General features: G+C 41.7%; 1 protein-coding gene across 1 annotated transcript; it reads left to right on the top strand.

The window, feature by feature from the left end:
- Nucleotides 1-6,860: 6,860 nt before the first annotated feature.
- On the top strand, nt 6,861-16,713 carry ndufa10 (NADH:ubiquinone oxidoreductase subunit A10). Its single transcript, XM_030429233.1, has 10 exons — nt 6,861-7,031; nt 8,896-9,064; nt 10,700-10,915; nt 11,144-11,230; nt 11,394-11,515; nt 12,507-12,586; nt 12,707-12,761; nt 12,880-12,965; nt 13,276-13,384; nt 16,490-16,713. The coding sequence occupies exons 1-10, from the start codon at nt 6,957-6,959 to the stop codon at nt 16,556-16,558; spliced, it is 1,068 nt and encodes a 355-aa protein (XP_030285093.1). The 5' UTR covers nt 6,861-6,956; the 3' UTR covers nt 16,559-16,713.
- The last annotated feature ends 4,301 nt before the right edge of the window (nt 16,714-21,014 follow it).

Consider the following 21,014-nt stretch of genomic DNA (forward strand, 5'->3'; position numbering starts at 1 on the left):
CGTGTTCACAGCTGGCTCTGACCTGTGTCTCTACATTCATCTCAAGTGACCACTTGTGTTTGTCACAGCCCTGCTCTTAATGCAAATAAACATGTGCACCATTGCTACGTTCAAAGATGAAATGAGATGGTGTTTTTAGCCAGCAGCCAATAGTAGTAAACAACGCGGAGGAACAAACAGGAAACGTTTTTTTACACAAGGTAAGAAATAACTAATGTATTGCATTACATCTTTCCTCACTCAACATTTCTCAACCCATAATGTAACATGTGGCATATGCAGTATTCAGTCACCACATTAAAAGCACTCTTCTGCTGGGAAACTTTGTGCTCTTGCATTCATGTGGATGCCACTTGACATGCACCGCCCACCCAAACACCGTTGTGGACCAAGTATCACCATATTGACGTGGTGTACTCAGGTTCTGCTGTTCACAGTCAGCTGCTGCATGATGAGCCCACCTCAAATGATACCTTCGACCAGAACTTCACTTCACGTATTGTTAAGGGGGCACTTGAAGGTAAAGGTATCGGGACAGCAACTTGGGAGGATAAACTAGGCAATTATGTGTTAATTTGCTGTGCTCTATCAATTTCTTGATCAAATTACTTATCTTTTTTTATCTATCCAGTTCTTCTGGGGTTATCCCTATGATCTGGAAAACTGCACATGTTGTCCCACTGCATAAAGGTGATGATCAAGCTGGTATCAACAACTTCAGACCAATTTCTAAACTGCCCTATCCTGCTAATGTCCTGGAATCATAAGTCAATAATCAGCTCGAATCATTCCTCTTATCCTGTGTTGAGTCCTCACCAGTCTGGTTTCAGAGATAAGCCTAGTCCTGTTACTGCTGCCACCTTAGTTACTGATGATATAAGATCTGCTGTTGATAAAGGGAAACACTGTGCTGCCCTCTTTGTGGATCTCATCTAACACAAGCTTTGGATACTGTTGACCATGCTTTGCTCATACAGAGGTTAAGTGATGTTGGTTTTGATTGTAATTCCTGTAATTGATTCGAGGACAACCTGTCTCATAAACAGCAATGTGCGACTATAGGAAATGACTGTTCCATGTTTTCACCATTGTCTTAATGGGTTCCACAAGGTTCAACCCTGGGTCCTGTCTTATTGACAATCTGCATTAACAATATTACATCCTCTATAACAAAGTGTAATGGCCATCTTTATGCTGATGATACAATCCAGTACTGCTGCGCTTAAACTGCACATAAAGTCATGACTATTCTACAGCAAGCTTTTGATAAACTGCAAGATTCTCTTTTTAAGCCTTTTCTTAAACCGAATTCATGAGCCAGTCTCAAGTCTCATGCCGCTGTCTCCACTCTTACTCCACTAGACTGGGTTTATCACTCCACCTTCGGATTCCTTACTGGTCCACTCATCATTGTATTCCATATGAAAAAGTAGGGTGGGCACCTTTGAGAGTAAGGTAAGATGTGACAGCCATTGGTTTATGTTTCTTTTTAAAACCTTGAAGGGCAAGGCTATCAGCTCTTTATCAAAATGGTCCCATAGTCACTATTCAACATGCTGTAGTGATCGTACAATGCGCCAAGTTCACCGGGTAAACACTACATTTGGGGTAACGTACATGCTGTCCTGTGGGGATGTCTGCCATTTATCCTTGATGCACCTCAGCTTTATTTGTGCTCTGTCATGTCTGTTTGCAGCTTCTTGTCATTTTCAAGCACTTTTTGCAGTTTTATTTGCATTCTGTCATATTGCTTCTAATCTGTTATTATGTTTATGTACCCATTCTGTTTTTATTGTATTGACAGAATAAATAGGATGGATCTTTCATATAACTATGCACACTATTCTATTCATATATATGTATAGTTTTTATATTGCATACATATACAAATATATGGGCTATATATATTATTTATAGTTAATTATATGTGACATATGCAAACATATGTAATTCACATACATAAACATATTTGTATGGGCTGGACATACATGTCAATATATAAAATTGTTCCCATTACTTATAGGGTTCATATATGAGCTGCATATATATTTCATATATGGGAATTCTGTCATATATACACATGTAACTGAAAATTCTTAAAGGGCGTTTGGAGATATTGTGATCCCATGTTTGTGATCCCATTGCAAACTTGGTGTCTAGTTGAATGTTAAGTTAATTAGTTGTTACACACTTAAACAGTGTTCACAAACATCTGCTGCTTATCTGGGCAGCTAGGACAACCCAAACATGTCATCTGCATCTCAGTGAACCAGATGGAGTCAGTACATTATTGTGTGTGCTCAGGCAGAGGACGTTAGTTAAGTATCTGGTTCTTCACTGTTGCCCGGGACACATTTATACAAACTGCTAAAAGCATGTGGCCATAAGTGGCCCAGACCACTTCTGAATGTGGTGTAAGTGGTCAGACCTCAATGCATCTCAGTGCGATACTTCTGTATCTGTTGTCAGATGGCAGCAGGGTGAACACACTGTGGCTGGGTGGGTATTTCTGTGCAGACATCTCATTTCACTGATGTTACTGATGTTCTGTAGATGGTACCAGTGATGTTCTGCTTGTTTTAATAAGCTGCTGTAGAGCCTTCCTGTCCTGGGCTGTGATGAACCATGACACTTTGTGGCTTTTCCAGTCAGGATGCTTTCTATTGGACATCAGACTCTCAAAGACTGGTGCACTATATGAAAAACTGCAACAATGACATATTGTTAGACCGGGTAAAGTGCAAAAACTCTGTTAAATGTTTTTTTTTATTTTTTTTATTGAGTGTCCTGTGCTTGTTCATGTTCAGACAATAGCCTTTGTGTAACGCTACATGTTCTAACACTGACATAGCACAATTCTGGCAGCTAGTATAACAGAAATGACGACGACGGGAAATTATCCGAGGCGTGCGCCAGCAGATGTCAGTCAAGCGGTAACTTTAAAACACTGCTGCCAATTTCAGATTTGAACACACAAATATTCGGGAAAACGGATTTGAAATAATTATTATGATAGATGTTTTCTAAGCCGCGCACCGCGCTGTGGAACAACAGTGTCTGTCAAACACACACTTCAAAAGCAGGGAGTTTGGACGCCATGCTGACATTTTTATGTGCAGTAATTTTTGTGTTTCAGTTGTAAGTTTTGCACGTCACAAAGGGAAGTATAAATATTAACAATGATAGATTTGCTGTAAATCATGTTTTTTTATGACCTGTGTAAAGTCAAGATGAAGCAGCGGCTGCTGCAGGAGCTTTCTTTGTCTGCTGTGAGGGAGGTGTGAACAGAGCAGAAAATCTACCTATTTTGGTTGCCATGCTATTGAGTTGTTTTAATGATAAACAATGCCGGTGACCCTCCTCCCTGCTGGTGCTGTTAAAGCCGGTCCGTACTGCAGAGTGAAATAAAACGTGCTGTAAAACCAGAGGAAATTTGGCACAAATAGTTTGCCAAACCCCTCAGCTGGCCTCACAGGGCTTCAGCCGTGAGACCTGAATGTGGAGTATTGTTGTTTTACTGTTGACTAATTACTCCGGTTCCTGTGTGTGTGTGTGTGTGTGTGTGTGTGTGTGTGTGTGTGTGTGTGTGTGTGTGTGTGTGCGTTTGTGTGTCAGGATGTGTACACAGGAAAATGTTGGTTCTGTACTATAGCTGTGTGTATGAGTGTGTGCTGAATGAATTCGTCTCTCAGCGTTGGCTGCAAAGATCTATTGCTTGCAAACATTTCCTTTACAGCCCCCCCCCCTCCTTCCAGTGCATGTTCACAGTGTGCTACATTGTCTATTAAAGGGTAGATTCAAACAAAACTGAAAACGCAGTCATTATCTACTCATCTCTGTGCTGATGGAAAGTCAGGTGAATCTGTCTTAGTCCGCAAAACATTTCTGGAGCTTCGGAGTAAAATTGCATCGGAGCGTTCTCCTGGACAACTGAAGTAGCTGGGGTACCTTTAAAACAAACAAAAAGGAAAAAACATAGCTATAGAAAGAATAAAATAAAATGATAAATAAAATGGCTCCGTGGTTATCCAAATCTCTGCAAACCCTGAGATCCTACATTGCTTTGAACAATGTTATTCACACCCTTTGACGCGTCAGTCAAGCTCGTGCACCCACTTCAGACAGGGTGCATGCTAATGCTTTTAACTTGACAGCTGCAGTGAAGAGTTCAGCACTTAGAACGGTGTGAATAATGACACTCATGGAGACTTGGGTGATGCCTGACAAGATTTATGGAGCTATGGATATCCCGTCTCCCCCCAGTTACTTTAGTTGTTTAGGTGAATGCTGCATCGCTGTTTTGCTGTGAAGCTCCAGAAATGTTAAGTCGACTGTGAAATTTGACATGACTTTCCATCAGCATGACTCAGTTTTCTTTTCTGAATGAACTTTTCCTTGAAAGGAAACTTTTTTTGGCCGGTTGTTTTTTCCATCAGCAAAATTGAAAAGAAAAAAAATCCATTCAACATTCAAACTTTGTTTAGAAAATCAAGAAATTAGACGGTTGGATGGTCCAAAATGGCGGCTGCAACAAATCCATTAATCCGTTAAATTTGCCAAGTACGCTGTACTTTCCACAGGATAAATCCTTTTTGATTATAATGAAGCCCATGTTTCTAAATACTACCAAACATTCAAGCCTATTTACCCTAACAATGTTATGGAGAATTCCTGCCTGGATTCTGTTCAATGGCAAGGTTTTTCCAGTCCACAGACTGCCATGTTCCCGTCCCACAGAGAAGTCATTGAGGTGGTTGGGGCGGATGATACAAATTGCAGAGCTCTGACAATGGAGTCTCTTTTGTTAATGTTAGGGAAATAAGTGGTTTTGGTAAAATATGAAAAAAAGCAAACACATCCTGTCTTGATTCCAAAGCTGTAACCAAGCACTTTGAGTTTCCTGAGCATACACTTCACAAAGTTAATCACGCTTTCATTACCACAGGGGGATATTGTAGGGGAAACATACAACATATTCAGTGAATGTTTTGCAGATAAAGCCTGATTGTACACAACTTTGCAGATCGTTAAAAAAAAAGTTTTCTTTTAATGCGGATCAAAAAAAAAAAATTTGAGACATGTTTGCTTCCTGACTCATCCCTCAAAAACGCAGCAGTGTAGCTGTAACCTATCATATTTAATGTGTTGTGCGTTGTGCCCAGCACTTTCATGTTGTCGGCCGTGATAAACATTGTGGCCTCGAGGGGCCAGTACTGAGGCTTTTGTTCATCATGTCATGTCTCATAGATTACAAAGAAGCTTGCAAATAACACATGATGTAACATCCAAGGTGTTGGTTTGACAAATTGTAGGGAGAGGAAGACTTTGACGAGAAGATGGGAAACAGATGCTAAAAGGAGACGGCTGTTGTTGGTGTTGTGGGCAGTGTCCACACGAGCTGAACTGATTTTTTTTTTTTCCGTACTGAATTTCAGTTCTGTTGGATTCTGACAGGAGGGGTGTATAAGCAGACTCGGCCGCTCAGAGCTGAAACACGGGGGCTCATACTGAACAGTCTATGAAATATGAAGTGGTTTAGCTGACTATCGGCCCTGTTTACATTGGTGGTTTCCTAGCCGACAGAGGAAACAGCCTGTGAGTCATGCTCGTATGCTGACAGACTGGAGGTGTTGTGTAAATCTTGAGAATTCAGGTGTGTGGCTGTAGGGGAAAGTGTACGGACGGATACATTTAACCAAAGCGGGTGACTGCACATGTGTGAGGTCATTACTACCAGGGTGAAATCAGTGAGAAGAGAATAGAATGGTTAACTGTATCATTCTGTCTAGACCATCTAAACTGTACCTTTGCTGACTCATTACTGTACCACAAATACATCATGAGATGGCAAGCACTTTTTATACCCACATCATCTAAAACCCTCCAGTCCAGAGCCTGAAGATTCCAAACATTGTAAACATATTTACACACTTTTTCCATATTTGGAACATAACTGCTGGACATCAAGGATTTTCCCTCTGATGCGATGCTGCACTCAAGAGACGAAAGTGAGATCACGCTGCTTCAGGTTGATCAGAGGGTTCAGTTGGTTTTCCCATCTACTTCTTCATTGCAGATGGTTACATTACCATTGTACACATCTTTTTCATAATAGACAGCTTTGGGATTTACTGATATCAGTTGTGAGGCAGGGTCCTTTAAAACAACTTTTAAAATTAAATACTGCCACCTGCTGGTGAAAAGACAGGGACACACACCTGACGTGGATACCGCCTACTACACTGTATTCCCAGTGGCCCCTTAAAAAGATATATGAATACAAAGATGGAGATCACAATTGGTCATTCTTAAGGGAGGAAACATATTTTATCTCGGTATTTAATTTGAGACGTCCAGTTAGCCAACTAATCAATACCTTGATAGAGTTTAACCGTCAACTATTTTGAAACAAGAAAAATGTTTTCAAGCGAAATATGCCATTAGCTGACTTGGAATTTAAAAGTTTTCATTCATCAAATGATCGATTATTGATTTATTCACATGCTGCAGGATTTTTTTAAATAATTAATTTAGTTGGGACAATTGATTTGATTTCAAGTTATTCCATCTGTTAGTGTACTTTTAGCCATTAAATAATGTAATCATACTTTAACTATTGCCATTTCACTATTTATAGACAAAACAAATATTTGATCATCAGTTTATTAAAATGCTGCAGGATGTTCTTTTGTGGCCTGATAAAATAGTTTCGTAAAACATAATGTATCAACTTAAGTTCATCTATTAGTGTTATTGTATTTGCTATATGTCATAATTAGTGTATATTTTGATCTTTTTTAATATTATAACACTAAAAAGGCAACGACTAGACATAACTACACGTATAATGTGTGAGACAACACTAGGCGTAAGCCCTTGCCTCTGACGTATTATTCAGTCGCCGAGTTGCGGTGATTTTCGGGTCAGGTCGGAGGGTCTTTGGAGGACAGTTAATCATGGCCCTGCGGGTGATCCGACTGGTCATCCCATCGGGAACAACTGCTTTTAAATCGGTGACCATAACACAGAAGGTGAGGGCAGACAGCACGGGGGGACGGGTCTCTACCTGTCCTGCAGAACGGCTCAAAGTATCAAGGACAAGCTAACTTTGCTAGCCACCTTCCTAGCCGCTAGCATCACAGTCGGTCACCAACATGATACCTGCTGGCTTTATCTACAATGTTGTTGACAGCCGAGAGCCAGGACAAGCTGTCAGTTCAACTAAGTTAATTTTGAATACATTTGTTGTGGAAGTTCCGAGTCAAGCTTGTCACGGTTCCACCTTGTACGACATTTGGCTAAGCTAGCAAGAACCGGTGTCGCCTAATGCAGAGTTTCAACCAGTTAATGTGCTGAGCTTGTGTACAGTGGTCATTAGCCCCTTTGTGTTTGACATGTCCTGTCAGTAGCCCAGTGTGTTACCTCAACACCCCGTCTATGTGTTGTTCAAATTGTATCTTCCCATGTTTTGTCGTGGGTTCACAGAAGTCGTCAGTCTGTCTCAGCGATCGACCTTTTACACGGGACGAAACCATCTTTTAAATCCAGTTTCCCCTCAGAATGTAAGCAATACTCGTCCTGAGTCTGACTGAGCGCTGAGCTTACAACTGTGGAGAAGAAGTCATCATCACAGGCAGATGTACACTCGGTTATCTGTTAATGAGCTACACCTAAACACCAGTCTACTGTCATTGATGCGTGGCAGACAAAAATAGACCTCAAGCTCAATTCTCAGTCAGTCAGCAGCATCATTTCAGACTCATGCTCCACTGTATCAGTTTAACAAGCGGCAGCATGAAGGTAGACTGAAAGTTCAAATCTGTGAGAATCTCTCAAGTCATTTGTGAACACTGCTTGTTGTAATCTCTCTTCATGTTATCAGTGACTTCTGTTGCACGTGGTCTGTTGTTGACACTGTCAGTTAGACAGGGAGAATAGTATTAATAATCTGTTAAATAAATCTAATAATAATTAGACTAATTATTCTATGGTCGGTGAGGATGGATTACCAACTGAAAAAAGAGGTTGTCGGTGTGGCATTTACTTGGTGGTTTGTGTGTGTCACCAGAACGCAATAAAAACTGAAATGGTAAGGGCCCTATGGTTGGGCGGGGGGGGGGGGGGTTACTCGGGCCAATTCCAGTCAGCTATGGGCAAAGGCCAGGGTACGCCTGGATGAGTCGCCAGCTCATCGCAGGACCCTTACTGATGGCAGAGGCCGCCACACAAGGTGCCAACTGCACATTAGGAGCAATTTTGGGGTTCAGTATCGATACTTCTACATGTAGCTCAGTCCCACCCCAGAGCCCGGATTCGAACCAGCGACCTTCCGATCCCTAGTCTTCTTCTAATACTTTAGTTGCAAAGATTAAACACAGTTAACAACAATGTTGACAAAAATTTGAGAGGCTAATTTGTTTAATATTTACTTCATTCATTTGGTCTCAGTTTTTTTAAAATCACAATGATAAACACACTCTGTCCTCTTCACCTGCAATCAGAAAAAAACTTAATAGCAGGGTCTGGGTACACAGACAGTAAGAGAGAACATCTCAGATATATTGGTTGACCAATGCGGGTCAATCAGGTCACACTGATTCTTCCAGATACATGCAATTTTTCCCGATATGCAAGTGAGGAGGACAGTGTGCAGGAGGTTTATATTCAGTTTGTGTCAATCATTGTCTTCTTCCTAAGTGCTTTTAGCTCCACAGGCGTGCAAAAGTTCCACTCTATGAAATGATTACAGTACATATAAACTTTTAATATGATGTTTGTTTGCAAAAACAGTATTTGGCTCTTTCTTGCCTTGGGGCCCACTGGTAGGTTAAATTGGCTTTGGACTGTGTTAACCCCTTGTTATTGATTAAAAGCTGGTGTTTTCTTGTCATACAGGCAGGTGTTCACACCAGCTCGGTGAGAAGTCTGCGGTATGGTTGGTTGGCCTACGCTCTGGGTGAGAGGACGACGCCGCGGTTAAAGCAGTACAGCAAAATCATCTCTGTGGAAGGCAACTTGGCCTCAGGGAAAGGAGCACTGGCCCAGAAGCTGGCTGACAAGCTGGGTAATTATCTCACCGTGGGGAGTCTTTAGAGTTAGAGTTTGCACCAACCACAGAATCCTGCAGGTTTATAGTCATGCAGATGGCTCAGGAGGAGGCAAAAATGGCTGAAGTGTTCCTGTAATCATGCAGATGCAATAGAAAATGTTAAAGTTCAAAGTTAAGTGTGTTTCCATCCACTAAAATGATGCAAATATTAAAAGTTTAGTGCCTCAAGGTAAACCGGGTGTATCATTCATTTTCCACTCAGGTGCCATTAAACCACAGCAAGTGAAGGGGGCGCAACAAGATGACGACATTCAAAGAGTTCCGGTCAAACTTAAAGTGGTGGAAAATGATGTGGGAATTGAGATGGAAATATGGCACTTCTGTTAGTCTGTTAATTCTGTTTTTATACAGGTGAAGAGGAATGGTTGAAACGGTTGTGCCAGAAGATCACTGTCTGCTCAAATAACGGCGATTGGGCAATTATGTAATGACAGGGAAAGGCCTACTGTTGACATTGTAGAAACTTGCCTGATTGTTATCTTAGTGGCAGTTATACCATTGGATCACCAGTAGGGCTGAACGATATGGACAAAATTTCATATCTCGATATTCATGCCAGATATCTCGATATCGATACGATATGACTACGGGTTCGGTGAAAACCACGCATTTTTCAGAAAAATAAAGAGATTATTTTAAGCCATATACAAATGGTTGATAGAGAAATCTTAACTAAATAATCACAAACTCACTACAGAGACAAATATATTTGAAGTAACAACAGTGAAGGGAGGGAGAAGATCAAACGAACTATGTGCATTTTTACAAGATGAACGATGACATCCTAATCTGGAGAGAAAGAGTGAGAGTGAAGATCGAGACTCGATTCAGGTTATCGCTGGTGAAGTACCAGTGGAATCTAGAAAGACTGAGAAGTCAGAGAATTACCGGATCAAAACAGAGTAAACGGCAGCTATACGGTCTCATATCCACAGAGCGAGAGGCCGCGGTGTCCGCTCCTGCTGCCCCAGCCAGCACCCACACACACACACACCGGCCAGCCGCCTGCGCAGCGCTCGGGAGGGCAGAGAGCCGGCGCTGCTGCAGAGGAGCCATGGACTGCGATGACTCTGAGCAGCAGGAGAATTACAATAAAATATATATCTAGCCTTTCCCCTGATGATCTGAATAAGTCGCTAAATTTGTTGCTAGTCGCTTTTTAGAAATAACGTCGCCAAGAGGGTCTGAAAAAGTCGCTAAACTAGCTAGAAAGTCGCCCAGTTGTGTGTGCGTCTCAGTCTCCGTCTCCCTCACTCCCGCCCTCGTATGTTTGTCATTGGTTGGCTTCAGCTGTCGATCCACAACAAGCATGAAATAAGGTTTGTGGTTGGCTGGCCTTAGCGGTGCATTCAAGGGCAATCGTAAAAAGGATTTTGTTGTGACTGCCAGAGCTGTACATGCAGGGCGAGCGGGGTAATCTATATCGTTTATATCGTTGCTTTTTCGATATGAATATCTTGAATTTTCATATCTAGATATAGATACGATAACGATATATCGTTCAGCCCTAATCGCCAGGACCAGAAAACTAAATATTGGACAGTATTTGTGTCAAAAGCCTTAATTAATAGTCTTATTCTGGATGTGCAGGGATGCTCTACATGCCCGAAGCTGACACTTTCTACCTGGACAAGATGACCGGGGAGAAGGAGCCACTTCCCGTCGACTTCAACGGGATGTGCAGCCTGGAGAAGTTCTATACAGACCCCAAAGCTGCTGACGGGAACAGCTACAGACTTCAGCTGTGGATGTACACGATGAGGCTTCTGCAGTACGCCGACGCCGTCGAACACCTGCTCACCACAGGTACCGCTCACTCAGAGGGGCACCGAAGCTTCCTGTGCTCAGATACCTAGGGGTATTTGATTGGCAAGCAGCGGATGTGTACATACATTTTACGGTCTGAAACAATTAAGATTGCAGCACTTGTGACATCACGAGATACATTCAAGTATAAATATTTAGAAATGGATGACGTATGACAGGATATTAACGGAATTACTCATCTGTGTCATGGTCATTCTGTGTTTTAAGGCCAAGGCGTGATCCTGGAGCGTTCTCCCTTCAGTGACATGGTCTTCCTGGAGGCCATGTTCAAACACGGATACATCAGGAAGGAGTGTGAGTGTGATACACTGACATATAACAGCACAACAAAAACGTATTGACCTCTCAACTCTGTTTTCATCTCGTTAGGATTCAGTTTGATAAAATGACATAAAACGTGTGCGATTTGTAAAACGCACAATACGCATTTCTTAAACGCACGTCTTTTGGCTAGCAGGCGTGAAGCACTACAACGAGGTCAAAGGCATTAGCATCGGCGAGTTCCTGCCTCCACACCTCACCATCTACGTAGACTTGCCGGCCGAGGAGGTGCAGAAGAAGCTGAAGCAGAGCGGAAAGGTAATGAGACACACAGAAACCGCAGGATCTCTGCAGGATGTTGTACACCTGTCGCAGCATTTCAGTCTAGTTCATTAACTCCCGATCGAGGGCACATTTTCACTTGGAACGACTATGACTTAATCAGCCTGCTAGCTTCATGTTAATGAGTTATTAAAAGTCCCATATCGTAGAAAGTGAGATTTCCCTGTCTAGGTCTAGCTCGCCGTGCTGTAGAAATACTGGGAAATAGGAAGACGCTGAATCTCTGAATCAGAGCACAGGCTGTCAGTACTTTCTCTAAAACAGCACCAGGTGACAGGACCTTTTCTCACTCGCACTCAAACAAATTTCAAAATAGATTGCTCTCTAATGAACTGAGCTTTTTTTTTTTTTTCCTACAAATGACATCCAACTGAAAATGAATTGCTGCGTATACCAATAAATCTAACGCATTGCAAGTCATTCGATTGAGAGGGGATGACTGAAACGGTCTAACGGTATTTGCGACAACTTACAGGCACTTACACAATGAATGCTGGTCTAATTGTGAAAGGTAAAAACACAAGGAGTCTGTCCGTAACGCGCCGCAGCTGACAAGAAAACAGGGCAGCCCATCTATATAACAACATGTCATGTCGCTCCGGTCTCTGCTCTGCTGTGTCGGTGTGGACCCCCGCGGTGAAACACTCAAGGAAGCACTCTGAAAGCGCGACTGTACACGACAGTGAAACGCACTAAAGACTCTCACACTGTGGTGAAAATGAAGTGTACATTAGTGAAGTAAATCACATCAAATATTTAGCCTTTTTCTTTCAGTCTGGGCTGGCGGTCGCGTTGCATATGTGTAAATTGAACTGGGTCAGAGCTGGATATATCTAACACAGCCATGGTCGTTCATGCTGAGAACGTCCCTGGCGGATCGATCGGTGCGTCTCATATTAAGGCATTTCTAGCAGACACCCAAAGTAAAAGCATGACCCTAAAAAAAAAACTGAACCTTTCTTGTCAGGCCTACCTTCAGAACGTGCCCCTGAGTTATCTGAAGAGCATCGAGGATTCCTACAAGAAGACGTTCCTGCCCCAAATCAGGCGAGTAGCTGAACAAGATTCCTGTTCAATTTGATATGGAAGTCTCCAGTCCAGTTAGTAGTTGTTTGTCTTATCAGACTTTGAGTGTTTCCTGAAGGTCTGTTTGTTTTTTTCTTTTAGCGAAACAACAGAAGTGCTTGCTTACGATGCCACCCAAGCCCAAGATGTTGAAAGGGTAAGACTATAGTGGACAGCGGCTCAGCTGGGCGATATCTTCTTTTGGATTTCATTTTCAACCGTAAACCTACGACTATTTTTGTAGACGGCAGCTTGTTTATTGTGTCCGTCCTCAGGTGGCAGAAGACATCGAGTATTTGAAGTTCGACAAAGGGCCGTGGCTGGAGCAGGATGATGTCGCGTACCACCACATGAGGATGTTGTGAGTTTTTCCATTAGTATGATCCGTTTTTTTTTTTTCCCCCACATCGAAATCCAAATTAGACAGAGGAGGATCACCATCTGGTGAGCTCTGTCACACCAACATCTCGCAGCTACAGTTTGTCATAGTCATTACAGATGAATATACAAAGCACCTGAAATGAATCACGCAGACGAGTGAACATGCAGATTGGTTCTGATTGCCTTTTGTGTGCGGCGCCTTTCCGAATTCCACATGCAGGTTTCCGACACTTTGCTGTAAGCTGAATCTTTTTCTGTCCCTTTTTTTTGTTGTTGTCGTTGTTTTACAGCGTGGAGGACAAACAGAGGGTGTCCACCTTGACCCACATACCTATGTTTCTCCCGGAGATTTCCATCGGAGCACACGACTACGATGAAAAATTCTATGCCTATAGATCGGTACGTAGAGACAAGATGTTGATTCTTACTGTGCCTGGTGCATATCGCTGCATGTCACCCTCCCCTGGACCCTGCTACTAGCATTTGTTTGTGGCACTGAAGCAACATAATCTAATAACTGGCAACTGGGATATAAAATATATACTGCAAGGTCATTCTTCAACTTTCAGTGCAGGTTGTATGCACGGCATGCTGGGTAGCTGTTGTGTGAAGCAGCGGACAGAGTGTCCTGAATGATTGACTTTAATTCTAATTATTGATGCCAGTCTGATTCTAGGTTTATATTTCTAACAGGGTGAACACGTAGCTGTATTAGAATGGTTTTTTCCTTTGGGTTGTGTGTGGTGTCCCATAGTTAGTCGCAGTGTGTATCTTCAAAGTGTGGTGCTCTGCAGCACTTTGTATAATATCTGTGGAGAGGAATGTTAAATGTGGCTCTGTTGTGGCAGGAAGGTCCTTCTTCATCCTCCGCATAATAAAATAGTTCAAAGAGTTTTCCGAAAGCAGCAGCACACTGGAGGCACGGTTATCTGAGAAGTGCTGAAATTGAGACGGTGTGTTTTTTTTTTTTTTTAATTTATTTATTTTTTAAATTTTGTTTCTTTGAGTGCAGAAGCCAAGTGAACACTGGTATTTATTCAGTTCTGTTCAGCTACTGTTTATTTTGAGAATTGTATTTGAAGTGTGGTGTGGTGAGACGGAAGCAGCGGTGGCCTAAAGGTTACAGAAGCAAGCTCGTCACTGCAGGGATGTTGGTTTAATTCCATGGAGAAATCCGGGTGAAAGTGAAAGGTTGCGCTTGCTGCGCTGTAATCACCACCCCTTAAGTGCCCTTGGGCAAGGCCTCTAACCCCAACTGCTCCAGTGGAGCATCTCAGTGGCCCATATGTCAGAGTTTGGTTTCACTGATGAGCTTCCAACAGTGGGTGTGAACAGGGTGTTCCTGAAAAAGCCTCCATGAATAACTAAAGTCAAGGAAAAAAAGCTGCTGGTTTACAAAATAGCTGAACTGATATTAATACAGATATATTTTCTTTCTAATAAGATGTGATTTTTAAGAAATCTGTTAATGAATCAGCCAGTAGTCATCATTTATATGGATGCCTTAAATGTGCCCTGTGGGCGTTTACCACTTATAGCGATATGAATTAATTCACTCAATAGAAAAATGCCACCCAGACGTATACAGATGAACGTTTAACATTTGATGAACTATGTAATGGCGTTGCCCTTTCCCAAACGTGTATTCTCAGTACCTGGGGTGGCACAGTTTTGATTTTAAATAGAATAATCATTCAAAGTTGACTTTCAATTCTGATCATCAAAATTAAAAGCAGGGGGGCATAAGAGGTGCCAGTGTGAAACGGGGCTAAAGTAAACAGTGGTAGCTCAACAGTCAACACTGGAATTTTTTTTTATCATCAGCTGCATGTTACAGCAGACATTTTATCAAGGGCAAGTGGAAGTGTGGATCACTTCCCCCCCGGGCTGAGGTTAACCCTGAGGTCTGTGTGTGAAAAGGGGGCTAAGTTATCCCAGTCAGCTCTTAGCCCCAGGCCTGTTATATGCACTGTTACAGAATCCCTCTTCCTCCTAACTCTCCTTATTTCTCCTTATGTGTTGATTCCAAATTGACTTTTTTAAAATTAGCAACTGTTATTAAAATCTAAATGACATTACAATTACACAACTTTGAACATATGGGCTGTATTTTAGAATAAAGAAATAAGGTGGTTTTATCCCATGTAGCCTGTGTCTTGTTATAAACAGACAGTTGCCATGTAATAAAACCAATAATCCACTGGTCTTTCAAAATCGAGACTTGATAGTCTAACCATGGCATAGTTGCCAGTGCTAAAAAAAAAAAGAAATTAAATGGAAAATTGAATTAAATGTATGACACCCATTCCCATTACAGAAGGAAAACAAGTCTGCGTGTTCGGAGTTGGTCGGAGCAGTATTAACTCCGGAAGTCTCGGTGGAACCGCACCACTTTTAGCGAGCTCTGCTAATGTTGCTAGCAGTAGTTGGCTGTGATTCAGAGACTCATCGGTGTCTCGCTAACAGACCTGGTACCTGCATCTAAATACTGACATTTTTCAAAAGAAAAAAATTGAGGCTTTTTGAGGCCAGTTTGTTACGTAAGAACTCCTTTTTGAATCCATCCTTCAGTCAGGCAGACAGAAGAGGCAGAGTGTGAGCTGGCCTTTAGTTTAATGCTTTGTTATTATCAGAGGATAACTAAGATTGTCTTTATTTATTGAAACCTATAAAATCCTTATGAAGAACCCTGCCTATGCCTAAACCCTCGCTGTTGTCTTTATATTGGATCACTTTATTTCTCTACCCTTTGCCATGTGCGACGCCTGTGCTGCACTGTCAGTGCGATGGAAGTAATTTTCTTCTGCTGAAATATTGAACGCCTGGTAGTTACAAGAAGGCAAATGCCAGATGTGGAATATTCTGCAAGGCTTTTGGTATCATCAGTCTTTCAGTGAAACATTTGGGTCTGACCTTTCTGTTTATTGACTGGAGACTTTTTTTTGTCTTCCCCTGCTGCAAAAATGAGGCTGTGTAATGCTACAGGAGGCTGTGACCTGACATTTAGTTCTGAGCCGGGCTCTCAGTGGAGAGAATGAGAAGTGTGACACGTGGTGGCGTAATCTCCCTCAGCACATTTGAGTTGACAAAGTAAAGTCACGGAAGGACATTTGCAGCGTTGATGTATTGCAGCTTCCATTGTGCATTTTTATGAAAAATATTGTGTAACAGTGAACAATCCAGGTTGTACCAAGTAAATAGTTGATTTGTTTCTTTTTATACGCATGATTTCATTTATACTGATTAATCAACAACAAAAAAATATTTAAACGTCTTTATATGTAGTGCTAAAAGCATCAAATTGAACCCTGCAGGCAACCCAATTATCTTGATTAGATGCTTCCAGCTATTTCAATTAGAATCAGTTCTCTTTAAAACAAAATTATATTTCGGGTGCTTCCTCTTTCCAGACTTAATTATACTCTTCCCAGCAAGCCTAAGACGTTGGTGTGTGATTCTGCTCCTTTGAATGTTCAGTCTTGTTTTCTGTTTTTGTCCTTGCAGCTCCCTGGGAAGAAGTACGCCCGCGGTTATAACACAGAGGCGGGAGACAAATACGTCTGGCTGAAGTGAACGAGTCCACAGGCCCGTCTCTAAATCAACCCTAGTCATTGGCTGATCAGCTCCCTGAATGACTGGTCCACACTTGATCCAGTTGTCTTGTGTTGTACATCTTAAATAATATGTATGTGTTAAAAGAATAAATTTTGAATCAATAATAATAAAAAGTCTTTGTCTTTTGTCCTGACTCTGAATGCCAGAGATAATGGAAGATAGAAATTCTATTTTTCTTACCGTGTTGAGAAAGCTGGTTGGAAAGCTACCACAGGGAGCAGCCTAGTTTGGTTAAAGGTCCGGTTTGTAAGAAAAGTGTATTTTTGGGTCTCGTTCCTGACTCATCAAATACTGATGCTTCGGGATTGTAGGTTGGGTCAGTTGCCGTCCCAAAGTGGGTTTGGAATGAGACTCAAAAATCTACTTCTCTAACAAATATCACCTTTAACTGAAGCTACTGAGATAAAAGTATGGAATTGACAATGAACATGGGATTCATATATAATGGAAAAAAAAGTCAAGTGCAAGCAAAACATACCACTCAGTTGAGTTTAATGCAAGAGTACATACTTGTTCACAAGTCGTACATGAGCTGAAAAATAAAATAAGATACTGCACTATTCATGGAACAGTCAGGGAACATCACCATTGGTTTTCACAAGGTCCTTCAGTCCATAAACTGGAATCCAGTTGGGACTGTTGCACCGAGCAGGTTTACTCAGTTAGCCAGGTTTCGTAAAAAGTAATGATAAAATAATCTGTAACAAAAAGACAGCATGCAAGAATTTCTCCGAACGTTTGTTAGCAAACAGCAAAAACGTAATGTCTATATGGTTCAGCCAATAGTTTAGAGGTCCAGAATGACCAATATTACACAAATGGAGTAAAATACATGTAACTAGGGATGCTCCGATACTACACGTCCACTGAACATTGGTATTGGCAGAAATACACCTTGTTGGCTGCTATCTGCTCAATAAATAACCCCCCAAAAAACCCCACCATCATTGTTATTGTAAACATCGGTGTATGTTCAGAATTTCACAACTTTTGCAGCTCTAGTGCACACTACTTACTAGTTGTGAATTACTCATAAATGTACTGTGGAGTCCAACAGTGCATGGAGCTTTGAAATGCTTTACAGAAACTGGATCAGTTGTGTTCAAAGTGAGATCAGAGGGACCACTGACCACACCATGTCCATGTCAACTCAAGTGCATGCTGTTATTAAAGCTGCAGCCTGGAGTTTTGAGAAAAGGGTGGACTTGAAATATTTGAATGATACAGCTCCCAGGTCCCTCCTTCTTCCTCTCTGCTGCTGCAGCCCTGCCTTCAAAGCCCCTCCCACAGAGGAGCCCGCTGTGCGGGAGCAGGCTTGTAACCACGGTAACAAAGGATGCCAGATAACCAAGACAGCGCATTTAAAATAACAACAACATGAGCCCTGATTGTTCTATTTCTGATCAGATTACATTACACCACAAATACAGTGCAACACCATGCTGCCTTTCTGAAGCATGAGTAACGTTATTTCTCTAAACCAATTCAACCACTTCAGAGCGCCCTGAACACAAACTAATGTTATAACTGCTCTGTAACTTGAAAGACAATTACGCTAACCAGTAGCCATAAAGACAAAGCTAAACACCGGAGTTAGCATACAGGCTAACAAGCTAGATGTACCAACAAGCTACATAGCTGGACTGCAACATGGTACTGTAACCGCCGCCACCATAGCCTTGTGGTTAAAACATAGAATGAAACATATATACAGCAGGGGTCCTTACTTGTCCAGCAGAAAAGCTGCAAACTCTGCGTCGCTCTTGAGTCCTTACAAATCCCGCAGCTCCCTCCACCTCTGAAAAGACGCTCCGATATTTACCCTTGTTTTCTCTCTGGCTCAGTCCAATTCTTTGTTTTTACACTGCTTTTCTTCGTTCCGTACCGTTTTCTTTCCGCTTATCCGTGAGGGTCGCGGGGATGTTGCCGCTTTTTTCCCGATTGTAAAGCCCACTGAGGCAATGTGATTGTGATTTTGGGCTATGTAAATAAAATTTGATTTGAAAGATTCAACCTTTCACTCAAACTGTTAAGCTGATCTCAGCATATGTAATGAAAGAAACATGTGTATATTTTAACAGCAATGTGTTGGATATTGCAGTTGAATGACTTACTTAAGCTATCGTATTGGGAATGCATGTCCTTTTGTTCAAGATTGCTACTTACTGTTTTTACCTAAAACAATTTAAAACCATGATGGAGATGGGTTTGCCACTAATTGAATTGAATTGAATTGAATTGAATTGAATAGTGTGAGTTCTTATGAACACAGGCAGATATGGGGGTGTCAATTTGGATCTTTTGCAGAAGCCTGCTCTCTGTCAACACATTGTTGGAGTGCCTGCGCCGCCACCCAATGGGTGTCATCACAGCCCTGTCTCCACATGTAACAGATTCAATGAAATGCAATATACTCATACTCAGTTTGTAATGTTTTATCATTTTCATCCTGTTAGTCAAGTCTAATTAAAGTTTATTTTTTTCAAAATGGCGTTTTTATTTCATAATGATGTTTTTCCTGACACATTTATTTCCATTTTATTCCCTCTTCACATCAACAGTCGAGTGGAGTGCCCAGGCTATATAATCTAATCTGGCTATGATAGATACCTCACCAGTGAACAGTGAACAGGTTGCAACACATCCAACAGCCTGCATATGAAGGGCCCTGGAGAGCTGGAGACACAAGACAACCTCTGAGGATGAAGGAAAAGCAGAATATGCGAACGGTTACTCGTAGAGGTCCAGGAACTCACCTGGCTGCACCGGATGACACATTTAACATGGATGTGAGGGAGAACTGCTCTCCTTTTAACTCTCCAGGTGGAAGTGGTCTGCAAGCAGGATCTGAATTATGATGCTATGCTTGGCTCTAGTTGAATGGCCACACGGTGGCTGAGTAGTTTGACCTGGAGGCTAGTTCTCAGGCCAGAAAAGGCCTTGAGCACATGCAGGGACGCACAAAGAGAATAATGAGACTTTGAGTTTCGTTTTTCTTGTGCTGCTGTGGAAGCAATTAGCATACAGCTATTATTAATGAGTTTTAAATGTGGCTCACTATGTTACCACGAGCCTGGTTAGATAATGATCAAAACCGCAGAGTCTGAATGATGGGCTGAATCCTGACCAGAGACAGTCTCTCCGTCAGCAGGACAGTCACAGTCAGCTTGTTGGCCATGCATGTGGACACATGCAAGGAACCTGACTCTGGTATTGAATTACTCTCAATGTAACACACAGTTCAGTTCTGGAAGACAGAAATAGCAAAAGTGAACAAGGACAGGTGATATACACCCATTACAACATATATAAACTCCTATATTTGAACTTGTTTAACCACTTTTTTGTCTTCCATTTTCATTTCCATCACCTGTTTAATAGTTCTTTTAACACATGTTTTATGAGCACTGTTGAAGAGGGGCTGAGAACACAGATTTCATGCACAAGACTGCTTTGTTTTAGATGTTGTACTTTTGACATCACAGACTGACATGGTACATCACGGCCCAGGACAGGAAGGCTCTACAAGCGGCTGATTAAAACCAGCAGAACATCACTGGTGCCATCTTCAGAGCATCAGTGACATCAGTAAAGTGAGATTTCTGCACAGAGCCACAAGATACTAACAGACAACACCCACCCAGCCACAGTCAGTTCACCCTGCTGCTTCAATCCCCAGGCTGTGAGACTTCTGAGCTCAGCCTTCCGCACGCCACATTGTTTTTCTATTTTGTGGCATAAAGAAAGTGGAACTTAAATGAATAAATAAACATAAGCATATAACTAAAATTCAGGTGAAGTGTAGGTGATGTTGAAAGATACAGAACAATATACAAAATCAAAAAAGATACAATGTCTACACGCAAGAAACCGTCATTATTACTGTAAATTGTAAATAACAGCGGTAAGACTGACTTGATCCTGGCATAAACATAAATGTTTAGGTGTAATGGCTGTTGTCATTAGTGTCATCTGGTCAATTTACCCTAACCCCCATGAAAAAGGACACAAAATGACAGCAGCCATAACTCTTCATAAAGACGTCCTAATGATCATGACAGGTCTCACATCAGTGACATGCACACCCCTTCAAATTAAGAGGAGGTTAATAGAGCGAGGTGCAGAGTGCAAAAAGTGCTGGAATAAACTGAGTATCTATTGTAATGGATTACTTTATAAACATGAAGTGGGTGGCTGTGTAGAGTACATACCGTACACAACATGCATGGTTTACATTTGACATTGATGAAACATAAGTACATGTTAAAGCATGCTACTGCATATTTCAAACAGTAAATATGTCATTTGTAGGTATGTGGAAGTTTTGGTGTTACAGGGTTGTTGGCATCATGTGGCTGTTGTTGTGTTTGGTTGTTTTAGTGCTCTGAGTGTTCTCCTACCAGAGGAGAGAAGT

Source organism: Sparus aurata, chromosome 9 (assembly GCF_900880675.1).
Source record: "Sparus aurata chromosome 9, fSpaAur1.1, whole genome shotgun sequence".
In the NCBI taxonomy this organism is placed as follows: domain Eukaryota; kingdom Metazoa; phylum Chordata; class Actinopteri; order Spariformes; family Sparidae; genus Sparus; species Sparus aurata.